Source organism: Euprymna scolopes, chromosome 15 (genome assembly GCF_053919585.1).
Source record: "Euprymna scolopes isolate OS-2025 chromosome 15, ASM5391958v1, whole genome shotgun sequence".
Classification (NCBI taxonomy): domain Eukaryota; kingdom Metazoa; phylum Mollusca; class Cephalopoda; order Sepiida; family Sepiolidae; genus Euprymna; species Euprymna scolopes.
Window position 1 is genome coordinate 13,817,953 of NC_136496.1, and position 14,286 is coordinate 13,832,238.

The 14,286-nt window shown below is 35.3% G+C and overlaps 1 protein-coding gene across 21 annotated transcripts in view; it reads left to right on the forward strand.

Moving 5' to 3' along the window:
- The window catches only part of LOC145293736 (rho guanine nucleotide exchange factor 7-like), a 624,934-nt gene that overhangs the window by 333,690 nt on the left and 276,958 nt on the right, over positions 1–14,286 (forward strand). For all 21 annotated transcript variants that reach the window (XM_080140205.1, XM_080140207.1, XM_080140210.1 and 18 more), the window contains one exon: positions 7,409–7,532. In XM_080140205.1, the coding sequence (XP_079996331.1) occupies positions 7,409–7,532 (124 nt within the window). The remainder of the gene's footprint in view (positions 1–7,408; positions 7,533–14,286) is intronic.

Here is a 14,286-nt window from a genome sequence, read left to right on the forward strand (position 1 = left end):
TTTATTTATTTTTTGTCACTCCTTCTGACTTTTTTTCAATATAGGGTGGGGCGGGGAGAGAACAAAAAAAAAACAAAAATCCCCGAAACAAAATTTTCCGAGACAGAGTTGCTTTATTGGCTTGTATATAAAGAAAACGTTTGTTGGTAGGTATTAAGAAACTTGATCCCTGTTAAAAATGTTCTTAACGAGAAGTGGGTTGAGAAGAATTCAGCACTTGATCCTTTGAAATTTTTTTCTTTTTAAGAAAGAAAGAAAAAAAAAAACTGTTTGCGTGAGCAAAATTCTGTGGCATTAAAATGATTAGAATTCCCCAATGGAATTTCGTTTATTTAAAAAAAAAAACAACAACAAAGCAAAAATGACTGCAAAACTTTTAACAACTACAAAGGTAGAAAAGTGTCGTGACGGTCAAACTACAGGGTGACCCGCGAAAATGCCACCCATGGAATCGTTATCAAAATTCATAAGCTTTCTGCAATCCAACCATATTTTGTATAAATGAACTTTAATCTATGACTGACGTGTACACCAAGTTTCAATCGTGAATTTCCAACAGTTTTTTTTAAAAATAATTTTTTTTTTTTATATTGTTGACCGAAAATACTCCTTTTACTTGGGGTTAATTATTATTTAAGACACAAAAATTATTTACAGTGAAATAGGTTTTGGCATTACTCATAAACAACACACACACACACACACACACACACACACACACACACACACACACACACACATATATTGTAGCTAAAACCATATGTTAGTAAGAAGGAAAAAAAAAAACACAAAAAGAAATAAATTTGGGTTTTTAATAATCATTTTTATGCAAAGTTTCACCATACACATGATAAAGTAAAATAAATATTAGGTTGGAAAAATATAGTTGCGATCTAAATAAGTTGCGAAAGATGATGATTTGGTGAATTAGAAAGAAAGTACTCAGTAAAAGGGAAACGAAAATGGATTAAAGAAACCCAGGGAACTTCTAATATATATCAATTTGACTGAAATACTGAATAGACCATTCAAAAAACAGAAAAAAGCTTAAAAAAATAAAAACAAAAAACAAGCGCTTTTTATTATTTAATAACATTTGTCTAAATATGCATATATATATATAATCTTATTACTTATTGCTTTTTTTTACTAGCGATTCTCAGATTCTGTTGTATTTAATTGTTTCGCTCATGTAAGCGCTAGAGGAGTTACCTACCCTTTGTTTATTTATGCCCCCCCCTTTTTGGTACATGTTTTTTGTTATTATTATTAATTTTATTTATTAAATATTTAATTATTTTTTTATTTAAACAGTTATTGAATATTTTTTTACATGCATAAGAGTTATCCATGGACATCTCTTGTCACCATGCCTAAACTTTTAACAACGATCGAACACATAACTTCCCAATCGGCAGCCTGATGTTTTACCACCGAGCTACAACATCCTGTTAAATTTTTATGAATGATGCAATGCTAGGTGACCTAGAAATAGTTTACTTGAAGCATTGCTGGTAAATAGATATGGAAGAGTATAAGAGGGTAAGAGGGCTAAAGCAATGCAGGGAACCGGCTGTTGTATTGGTGTGATGTTTGTCCATTTTTGTTTATACTTCATGTCAATACTACAGCCGGTTCCCTGCATTGCTATAGCTTTCTTATACTCTTCTATATATATATATATATATATATATATATATATAAGAATTGTATAAGTCAACTGAACTAAAGGAATAAATTATAAGATGGTGAACATCATGAATTTTGGAATATATTTTTGTCATTTATTCTGTGTGTGTGTGTGTGTATATATATATATATATGTCATCCACATACAGTACTGTTTTGCTGTTTCACAGCTCATCAGTGCAGCTAGACAAGCAACCACCTCAAACCAGAATCGAAACCCGATTGCCCAAACGACAGTCGATGGATGAAACATGCTTAGCCTAGTTGTCTTGGCTGTCATCTTGACTGGAGCAGAACTGCTTGTGGCTGAAGAAACCCACGTGGGAGTAGTAGACTCTGTCGCAAAGATCACAAATGCGTGGTCCTTGCACTATTGACAATGACATTCTCCTCCGCAGCAACGTTTATCAGCTTCTCTTCACTTGCTTTCAGATGTTGGTGCAGAGTTCTTTTTCATCTTGAGTGGTCATCTGCAATTCTCTCCCATGACCCAACGTTGATGTTGATCACTTTTATGTGCACCTGTTAATAGTCTCTCGCTCCTGGACAGGGTTCAAAAGAGATTTGCCAGCCTGATAGGTCCCGTACTGTCATCCAAACTTCAACCACTGTCCCATCGACGAAATATTGCATCCCTCTGCCTGTTTTACAATTATTTTTATGGTGGATGCTCTGATGAACTACAAGCCCTTGTATCCCCTTGACATAAATACTCTCGACAAGCAGCAAAGTCCCACCCCTACACAGTAGAGATCCCTAGATTTAAGAAGGCCTTCTACTCTAATAAGTTTCTTCCCCAGAACTGTTAGACTCTGGAACTCCCTTCCGGGTTCATATTTTCCCAACTATACTGACTTGCAGAAGTTCAAATGTAATGTGAATAGACATCTTGCTGCTCGACTCCCTACATAGTATCCCTGCAACTACTGTCCCCGATAGTAGCCCCCTACATCAAAGTGGCACTGTGCCTTGTCTGGGGTGAAAATGGAATAAAAAAAAAAAAAATAAAAAAAAATGTCTTGTCTCACAATATATTTGTACTGGTGTTGGGGGGGGGGGCAGTGGACTTCCTCACAGATGCTAGCTCTCCATGCAGGATGTTCTTTGGTCGATGATGACTGTTAAAATGACATGATCCTTTCTTCTATGCAACAGATCGTCTCCGTAACGATTTTCATAAGAAATTGCATTGCGCCATTATGTCTTGATTGTTGCAACCACATCCCCCACCGTCAGTTATCCGAAACACTCCACAGACATGTTCCATATGAATGTTGAAAACACAAGGCTGCCTGATAGGCCGCTTAAGATACGGAGGGGATCAGTTGATGATGACCTGATGCAAGTAAGCGCCACGAGCGAAATAGCAACAGACGCGAGACGTTGAGAGTCATTCACAGAACATCTAACCCCAGCATGAGACATGAAGAATGAAAATAATAACTGAACGACTTGTAGAATCCTACCTTCTAACAAAGAAGGGCGTCTCTTGAAGATTGTGCCATGAGTTCGTTAGTTTAACATGATCCCAGTTGTAGGCCAGGAAAGGCGAGAGGGCCGGGGAGGGGGGGGTTTGCTTGGAAGGAAATGTTAATCCGTTATTTGAGATAAATCCTTTTCCATCTACCAAGAGGCAGTTTATTTATTTTATGATCAGCACATGTGTCGAAAGAAAGAAACGCAACTCCGTTTATATGTTTCTCTTGGAGTCTATTACACACATTTGTATCTCATTAGAAGACATTGAAATATATACTTTTTTAAAAATTTATTTATTTTGAAATATGAATTTTTATAAAGATGTGTGATGGAGGAGGATGTGATGAGTGTACACCCTGAATAGGGTTGGTGCTGACTGCACACACAGTGTTTGCAGTAAAAAGTGAGAATGTGTGTGTATGGACACTTTTAAACCTATATACTCAACGAATTTTTAATCTACATACTTGCAAATTGGTATATAGACTATTCAGATATGTGGAAAACTTTTTAATCAGTTTCCACCCGGAAAAAAGGGCTGCTAAGGAGCCAATATAGAAATTGGTATGTGGAGGTGATTGTTTCTTAACTGTTTCACGACTGCACATGGACAGTCATGAAACCTGACAACGTCTTTGTTAAGAATAAGTAGGTTTGAAAACACTTTGTAAAGATCGTGTCAAACTGGTCTAATGGTTATCGTATTTGACTCACATTTTTGGTTTTGATCTTAGCTTGAATTTTTTTTTTTCTACTTACAAGAAGTGAATGGTTAAGAAAAAACATAATACTCGCATGCACATGTCTCAGTTTCTATATTAATTAAAATATAATATTTATGCATATTTTACGACCAGCCAATGCTGGGTGGCCTGCTAGTGTTCATATAAAATAAAGTCTCAACTGTTGAAGTTAAAAGATAGAAATAAAAATAAAGAAAACAGTTCAAATTGGAAAGTTGAAAAAAAAAATTAAAAAATAAATATTAATGCATATTTATTTATTTATGGACTGTCACCCTCATCTTCAGGTGATTAACCGCAATGGGATAGGAATGCGGAGTCTCATAACTGTGTCCTCAGTAATGGTCTTCTATAGTTGTTATCGTCTGACCATGTTTTGTTCAACTAAACTTCTGGTCTGCTTTGGGTAGGATTGAAACTGCTATCTTCAGACAATGCTCACCTGGAACCGTGGAGATTCAACGCCTCTATCCACTCTGCCATCGGCCCTGAGGATACAGCTATCAGACTCAGCATTTTTATCTGGTCGCAGTTAATCACCTGATGAAGGTCAGAGGATGAGTTGGCCGAAACGTGGTGAAACAACAACTAGGAAAATGAGAATAACAGTCCGCAAATAAATAAATATACAAATTACTCATCTCAAAGGATTTTAATAAAAAAAAAAAAATTGGTGCTAATGCACTTACTAATCCGCGCTATTTTTTTTAATCGTATTTCCAAGTTCAATTAAAGTTTTATGTTTTTTTATTCAATTGTAAGTTTAAAGTACAGAATAGGTACAAAACACCCTCCCCTCCCCATGTTAAGAATGGCTTTTTAAATAATGTTATTATTTCAGCACGGATCAGTAAGTGCATGAGTACCAAAATTATTCTATTCAGATTCTTTGGACTACTGTTCTCATCTTGAGTATTTTTTTCACAATATTTCGGTTGATGTAACCTCCGACCTTCTTCACATGTTCCTTATCAAACTCGAGAATCTTTCTGTCAAACTCGGCAATCTGTATGGAATTTCAAACAGAACATTTTATTTGATCCACGGGAGTAGCATGTTCTCATTTCGTCAGCCATGACAAAGTAGAAATCTTAAATTATTCACTGTTGTATTTCTTAGTATCGCTTGCACTGAGGATTGAACCTTAAACCACCAGAACAGTGTCATTTAGAGCTGTATTTTGATCCGTTATACCATGGATTCTTTCGGATTGATGGGGATTGTTGAATTGTATTGTTTGGATTCTTTGGATTACTGTTCTTACCTCGAATGTTATTTTCACAACGTTTTGGTTGATGTAATCTTCGACCTTCTTTCAGTATATTTTGTTGAACTCGGCAGTATCCATGTAATTTTGAATGGAACCCTTTATTTAATCCATGGGGGTGGTTTGCTCTCGTTCTGTTAGCCATGATTAGTCACACTTGTATTTTCAGTGTTATCTGCACTTCAACCTCCAGAAGAATGTAACGTACAATCGAATTTTACCAAGTGCGTTATCCACTATATCATGGGTCCTTGTGACATAGATTAAAACATTGTGAAAATAACACTCAAGATGAGAATAGTAGTTTGAAGAATCCAAATAATGTGAATTACCAATCCTTATCTAAAAAATTTGGAATCATAAACATATCAATATTTAAATATTGAACACTTTTACTAATAACATTGCAAAGAATAATTAAGTTTTAAACTATATGTGAAAAAAAAATCACTATATTGACCACTTTATGATACTTATTAAGATTGTATTTTGTATATCGATACGATATTGCTATCGATAAATATGTGTTCAGTGAAGCCATAATGAAAAAAGTATATAAAACACTTGTATTATCTGTTTAGGAAAATTGATGAAAAAGTAATCGATTTGAGATAGGTATTTCATTTGAAATTCATTAGTATGGAAATGTTGAATGAAAGCCAAACTTTTTTATTTATTTTTTTTCTTTCTTTCCTTTTTTCTTTTTCTCTTTCTCCTTTTTACCTCTATTTCTTTTTGCCTTACTTTTTTTTCCTTCATTTTCTTTCTCCTCCCCTTTTCTCTTTCTCCTCCCCTTTTCTCTTTCTCTTCCCCTTTTCTCTTTCTCCTCCCCTTTTCTTTTTCTCCTCCCCTTTTCTTTTTCTCCTCCCCTTTTCTTTTTCTCCTCCCCTTTGCTTTTTTCTCTCGTCCTCCTTTGCTTTTTCCTCTTGTCCTCCTTTTCTTTTTTCTTTTGTCCTCCTTTTCACCCTTTTCCTTTTCTATGCCTTTCCTGTTTATTTCTTTACTATTTGTATTTTTTTTCTATTATATACTGCTTGAGTCTGGACCAGCAATTAATGGAATTGAATGTGAGTCTTCATGGATTTATCGACTGCAAACAACGGAGAATATTTAAAATATTAATTTATCTATTCAGTTCCACAACTATCAACCAGTTTGTTGCATCATTGTTGCAAGATTAGATGTGGCTGTGTTGAAAACAGAATTTCTAACATAAGGTTAGACAACGTAGAAAATCGAAAATTCTATCAGAAATGTAAGATTAGAATTAGAGCGATGTATTTTAAGAAGTTGCTTCACAGACAGGAAGTCTTCAGTGACACGTAGCAGATAAGCTAATCTGAACCATGAAAAAGAGTGATCATATTTGGAACAGCTGCTCGCTTCCTCTATTAAGATGAATTATGAGAAGGCCTGCAGGCTATTGCGTGGTATCAAAATGTACATTGTATACTGTGGTAAAAAAAGACCCCCCCATTCCTCCCTCCATTCTTAAAGAAAAAAGTAATGATTGTAAGATTCTAAATGATTGCATGTTGTCATTAGCAATAACTTTTATCATGGTTGTTATGAAAAAGATGAAAAGCCACGCATATGACGAGAGACATATGATGACGATGAAAGAGAAGCTGATTACAACATGGTCATTTCCAAGTCCAATGTAAATAAATTCTTGAGTAATTTCTTTCCTAGAACTGGCCATCTGTGGAACACAATTCTATAGGGTTACTTCCCAGCTAACTACAACATGATCATTTTCGAGTCCAGTGCAAGCAAATTCTTGTTGAGCTACCCTCTTAAATAAAAATTTATCCAATCACTACCATTATTTCATGGCTGATAAGAATTTGTCCCCTGTCAACTGGTGTCATCTCTCTGCTACAGATATTGATGGTGTGAGACTCCTGTCATGGACGTGTGCCAGAAGCAGAGATGCGTCATTGAATTTCTGGCTAAAGTGCATTGAGAATGGTGATGACTATGTAGGAAAAATATTTTAGAGCACAAAAGATCGCTTGTTTAATAGTACCACTCTCGTTTTCATAGCTCTTCAACTTTTTGTGTTAAAAAAATAGGAGTCTTTGCTTTTGGAACAACCGTTGCACAAACACACACACACATATATATATATATATATATATATATATATATATAATGTTTGAAAAATTTCTTTACAAAAACTCATATTTTTATTTCAGTTGAACTAATGTTTATTGTACTCTCTTTTCAGTTGGTGTTCCAAAAGGGTGATGTTATTACGGTGACACAAATAATGGATGGAGGTTGGTGGGAAGGAACCCTTGCTGGAAAGACTGGATGGTTCCCCAGTAATTATGTGAAAGATTTCAGAGCAGGTAAGGAAAAAAAAAAGTTTTTGTAAACTTGACTTGAAAACATTGTTGACAACAACTAAAGTTATGACAAAAAGAAAATGACAATATTTCTTGGGTGTTATTCATTTGCCTGAGGATATAGATTTTTAAAACGTTTTTAGTACATTTAAAATAAATTTGTGGCCTTGTGGAGTCAGTAATAATCAACGCAAACACAGTCGTATAATTAATAAAAATGTATGGACAAAAGTATGTGACAGAAAGTAAGCGTTTGATTTTGTGGCCTTGACTCTCGTAACTGTATTTATTGTGTTTGGGTTGTAAAGTGGGACTTAACAGTTCTTTCATTGAATTGTGAGAATAACACTCAAGTTTTCAAACTCGGGATCTCTGACGAGCTGCCGGATCTGAGGATGGTCAAAAATGCCAGCTTTCGATTTCTCCATGGTCAACCCTAACCTGGACCTGAATACTTCATTTTAGCCCACCAACTTCTCAATGCTTCACATGTATCTACATGTGAATAAAAACATTAAAAACATGTAGCCAGAGCTCAAAAACTTGATCTGATTGAAAAAAACTAATGTGATCTTTGGATTCAGCAAATCAGATTCGTCCTAAATTTGTTGTTGACCAATGTAATTTATATTTGTATTATTCAGACAACTATTCTCATCTTGAGTGTTATTCTCACGACATTTTGACTAATGTAACCCTCCACCTATTTTATTTTTATTTTATGCACACAAACACACATGTTGTAATTTCCTTCAGTTTTGACAAACTATGAATACTCACTGTAAGGGTGCTTGCGCGTGGAATTTTTATGGCAAGAGTTGTGCAAGCTCCAACCACATCTCTCCTGAGTTAGCGTTGTTAAATTCCAGTAGCAAGTGGCGGTCAAGATGGCTGGAAACAATGCCGAGATAAGCAGAGAGTATACAGTGCCTGGAATTTCTAAATGGTCACCCATCTAGTACTAGCCATGCTCAACGTTGCTTGACTTTAGTGATCTGACAAGAATCGGTGTGTCAACGTGATTATGCCGTACACACACATACACACACACACACACGTTTTGTGAAAGTGTATGCTTTTGTGAATATTTTCTACTTTGTGTATACCAAGCCTTTTTTAAAATTTGAAACTCAATGTTTGTTGAATATAATAATAGAGCATATATAAATGAACAACAATTTTGCTGTATTCCAAAGTCCAAGGTGATATTCATTTTACCAATCATGTTTTTCCAAAATAATATAACTTTGATGTACTTTACAGATCTGTTTCATGCACAGGGAACAATCAATATTCATGTCAACATTAGATATTTCCTTCTATGGACTTGTCCGGAAAATCAGAAAGTTCTCAAAGAGAAAAATGCATAATGATGTAATATGGAAAATTCAGGCAGAAGCAAAGAAAGCTTACATTAACTCGTATCCTGTGGGTGGACCTCTTGTTTTCTGAAGAAAAGCTTCCTCTTTATTATTACCGTATTGACTAAAATTATATATACTTGCATAACATGTAAACTAAGTTCCAAGCCTGTCCCATCGCCACAATGTTGCATCTCTGTGCCTGTTGTACAAATATTTTAATAGAATGTGCTCTGATGAACTTGTTGCACTTGTGCTCCCTCGATGAACATATCTCTGACAAACCCGCTTAGCAACAAAATCTTATCCCTTCACTATTGAGGTCACTAAATGCCAGAAAGCTTTCTACTCTAATATTTTCTTTCCTCGAACAGTTAGACTTTGGAATTCCCTCCCTGCTACCTGCTTCCCTGACTGTACTGATATGCAGAAGTTTAAATGTAACATAAGCCAGCATCTTCTTAATCTTTCCTGGGCATGGTCCCAAATAGTAGCCCCTTACGTCCAAGTGGTAAATATGCCTTGTTATGGGTGAACATGAGTTTAAAAAAAAAAGAAAAAAAAGCATAATAGATCTACCATAACTTATTAACTTTGAACTATTCAAACTTTCTATCTCAACTTTGATAAAATTCTTCCATTTAAAATTTAACTTTTGAGCTGACTTATCTGGATATATTCACACCATTACAATGGCTTTCTTTTACCAGATACTTAACCAATTTCGCCTATTACTGAAGCAATTTTCGACCATCACAGGTGGTATGGTCACACAAAAAATGTGTATGAATTAAAATATAGTAAGCATATTTTATGACCGGCAAGGTCAGGTGTTCCCCTGCTCGTAATAAAAATAAAAATCAGTGGCGGTCACTCTGGCAGCTAAAATTTTATTTCTTTTTTCTATATAAGTTTAAAAATGTGCAAACAAATAAGAAAAAAAAAAAAAAAAATTTCACTGCATCCTTGGCAATGCCAGCTAGGTACAGCTCATATTTGTTGAGTGTATAGGTTGAGAAGTGTCCTCACACACACATTCTCACTTTTATAGATGTCTAGGATACATAATGTTTTATCATTTGTATGTTACCAACAAGAATATCTACATTTAATTCCATTCCAATGCATTATCTTTTGTATACATTATTTTGTATAAAATTGTCTAAATGCAATTTCTTTTATTAATATTGTAAAATCATTCTATTGTATCTTTAGAGTTTTCTATTGATTCAAGTTCGATATATAAATAACATTTCTAATTACGGCAAACTACTTTATTCAAAACTTGATTCATCAGTGCTGAAATTTTATAATTGCTATCGTCTTTTTTTCCTTCTCTACGTGGATGCTTAAAGCCATCTCTCATTATCCTCTTGTCAATATGTGCTGCTGCTATCAGAGCCATGGATCCTGTGTGTATATTTCAGCAGGACTAAAATAATGTGAAGCATTTTTGAATCTATATAAATAAAACATGTATGTATGTATGTATGTGTGTGTGAAAATATTCAACTGCTAAACTCTTAAACCACTGTTCAGATAACACTGAAATTAGCAGGAAATAGTAATCATTAGAGCTATGACAACAGCATATTCTTTTCATTGTTTTGACTCTCGAGTATATATCTGACACAGTTAGATACAAGTAATCAACTGAGAACCACATCACTCTACATAAAAACATATAAGATATCAATGGATATATACCTGAGAATCAAAACAAGGAAAAGAATATGCTGCTGTCATAGCCCTAGGAATCATATAACTAAGGATGGTTCCTATTTACAATGCCTGCCTCCCTACGGGACAGAGTTAGACACCAGGGTCGTTTTTTAATGTAGAGAAAAGGAACAAAAATAAAAATTGTCTCAGTCGTGAAGGATTTCTCTTCCACTGAAAGAGAACAAGAAATTAAAGTGTAGCATCTAAAGAACAGATGGTATTTATTTGCTCCCCCACTGAGCAAATTAGGCACAAGGCCGATTTTTAAAGTGAGGAGTGAAGGGGAAATGGGGACCAGCTCCCCGGGGAGTAGGGGAGCTGGATAGTGACAATTGGTATGAAGGGTTGCCCCTACATTGACCAAGGCTTATCTGTGGGGTTTCCCCCACATATGGTCTTTGCTTGCAGTATCTGCCGGAACAGATGGTATTTATTTGCTCCCCCACCGAGCAAATTAGGCACAGGGCCAATTTTTAATGTGAGGAGTGAAGGGAGGGAGAAGGGAAAAAGGGGACCAGCTCCCGAGAGGTGGGAAATGGGAGCTGGTTAAAGGTCAGGGATGTGGGGTTGCCCCCACATCTGGGCTTTGCTAGTCATAGCTAGTCATAGCTTGCAGTATCTGCCGGAACGTCCTGAAGACCAGGAATTGTTAAGGATGGTTTATAAGAGTAAAATCTTTGTTTGGATGGATTACAGAAGTCAGCAAGTTGAAATGCAATATGTTCATTTCAAATTGCCGACAATTCTGTTAGTTTCCCTATGCATAAACTAATCATAGCTAAAAGAGGTTTAATTTTATAACTTTCTTATCTATCTTTCAAGTTAGCTCAAACTGTAGTGAACATGGCTGGATGGCTAAATGTTTTGGTTTCGATTTTAGCTGATGGCACCCAAGTCCTTCTTTTTTATTATGAAACCAGCACTATATATAAATATTCAATAGTGAATTGGTTCTGTAATAATAAATACAAATATAACATGGTGGAGATCGTAGTGTTCCCAGTATACTCTGCACACTTTTTTTAGTGGAAAGTAGCGGTATTGGGCCTGAGGAGCCTGGGTTTCTCATTCAGCTAATCTTTCCTCATTGCATCATATTCTGAGATCCCCTGATTGACTAATTGGCCAATTCACTTGTGCATATTAATTAGGTGATTTCCCTAATAGAAATTAAATTTTCCATGATCAGTTTTCCCATACAGGCAAAAAACTGAAAGCCTTAACCTCAAGGTCATATCGAAGACAAAACATTACTATTCAACACCATGTAACAGTTCTCGTCATAACAATATTATTATTAAGGTTATTATTATTAAGGTTTCTCATTCCCAAAGTTTTTTTTCTCCTTGTATTCTATGTCTCCAACCAACAATTTAGCCAGCAAGGCCGCTGACTGTTGCCCGGGATTGTTCACAAGGCTTTAATTCAGCTCTACTTCACCCATTACTGAGGCAATTTTCGACCATCACAGGTGATTGGGTCACACGAAAATCTGTATGAATTAAAATATATTAAGCGTATTTTATGACCAGCTAAGTCAGGTGTCCTCCTGCTAGTAATAAAAATCAAAATCTATAGGGGGTGGGGGTCTCCCTTACAACTAAAATTTTTATTTCTTTTTTCTATATAAGTTTAAAAATGTGCAAACAAATAAGAATTATTTCATTGCATCCTTGGCAATGCCAGCTAGGTACAGCTCATATACTAGAACCTCAGTGTGACTAACTTCCAAAACTTGATTCATCAGTGCTGAAAGTAAAAAAAAAAAAAATACCATATCATTGGTCCCTCCTACAAAGGAGGGATTGGACCTAGTAATTCACTCTTGTTCGTCTGTTCATTTGTTCACGCTTTTCTCAATGCCTTGTATTTTTATGAAATTTTGCATAAACATTAGTCATAGTAAAAGTAAATTTTTGCCAGAACGTATTCACTCATGAAGAGGTACCCCACATGCTTGGCTTGTTTCATTCTCTACTGGGATGCCCAGGATCACCGTTACTTACCCCCCCCCCCTTTGCACACCACTTCTACTGAAGCTGTGAGTTTTGTGCGTGCATATTCCTGTGGGACTAAAGTGTTCTTTCTAGTGATGGGACAATTCCAATATTTTTCTTGATTCTGTTACAATTACAGATTCCATACTAAATTCCTGATTTTCATGCAGTTACAGATTCCGATTCTTTAAAAATCAGTAAAAATTTAACTATAGAGGTGTTATGTTTTCCCTGATTACCATAAAAACACATGTAAAATGTGCAGATATTTTCTCAGACGTAAAAATGCACTTCGAGGTGATGATCTATGGATTTTAGTTTTATTGGTCATTTAAAATCAATAAAAGTTTATTTTATCATTAGCAGTGGAAGATGTTGTTTTAAACAAAATTAAAAAAAAAAAAAAAAAAAAAAAGAATACAATTAAGATTCGTTTTTGGCATCAGAAAATAGGCACAAATTTTTCTGATTCTAATCCCAATTCCGATATGCCCAAAAGTTAAGATTTTTTTCAATTCCCGATTCCGATTAATCGTCCCAACACTAGTTCTTTCTACTAATTACATTGTGAGTCTGATCAACAATTTCCAAAGATTTTGGTTTCTAGGTTACACATGAAAACTGTTTCTCACACCTGTACGTTTTTGTGATGTAGGTTAATAAGCATCTCTGCTTGTTGTTGTTGTTCTTCCTGCCACCCAGTGCACTGCCTGTGTGCAAATAGAAATCTGCCTTGAGATATTACGGTTAGTCGTGAACACGTCCAGACCTGGCTCACTGCCAAGGATCAATAAGTGACTCTGGACAACTGTTGCTTATTAGAGATGGGGTAGTAAGCCGAGTAGGGGGTGGGGGAGAATAAATATTTCTTTTACTTTTTCTTTTTTCGTTTTATTTCCTGTTGTTGCCTTTTCTCTTTGTTTTCTAATATATGATCTTACAGATGAATATTTCTCACGCAGGAGGCATTTGGTTCTTACAAAAGGAATTTTTAAAGGTGGAATGCTAACCTGAAGAAAAGGATTTTGCCATTCACACATACGTTATCTTCGAGCGTCTAAGTCTCTCTGTACAAGGGTTCGTCAGAACAACCTGGCATGAGGATACTTTTCCCTAGAAGTAAACCCTGACCAAATATTCAAAATCATATTCACAGCCCAAATAAAATCTCTATTAACTTTTATGGGGAATGGTGCACCTTCTCCAAGTGATGTTACCTCAAGTAATAGCATCTAACTAGATATTCCACCAGACTAGATAAATTCTTGTCCTGGAATCCAGTAAGACCAAGAGATCAAAACGAAAGATATACTACAGCATATGAAAATGGTTAATTTGTAAATTATGTTCTCAATTTATTTTCTAACTCAATGTTTGAGAGATAAAGAACTTTAATGGAACATTTTCGAATATCTATGTATCTCATGTATAGTGTTCAAGTGTTAGCCCCAAGTAGTAGGCTTCCTGATTTCTGAGAACTTCGACTGGAGTAAAATAAAATATATATGGATATATATATTTGATGGGATAATTCCAATATTTTTCCTGATTCTGATAAAGTTACCGATTCCACACTAAATTGCTGATTCCAATTCTTTATAAATTTTTTAATATTTAGCTTTAAAGTTGCTATTCCCCGCCCCTCCCCGATTACCATAAAAAACACATGCTAGATGT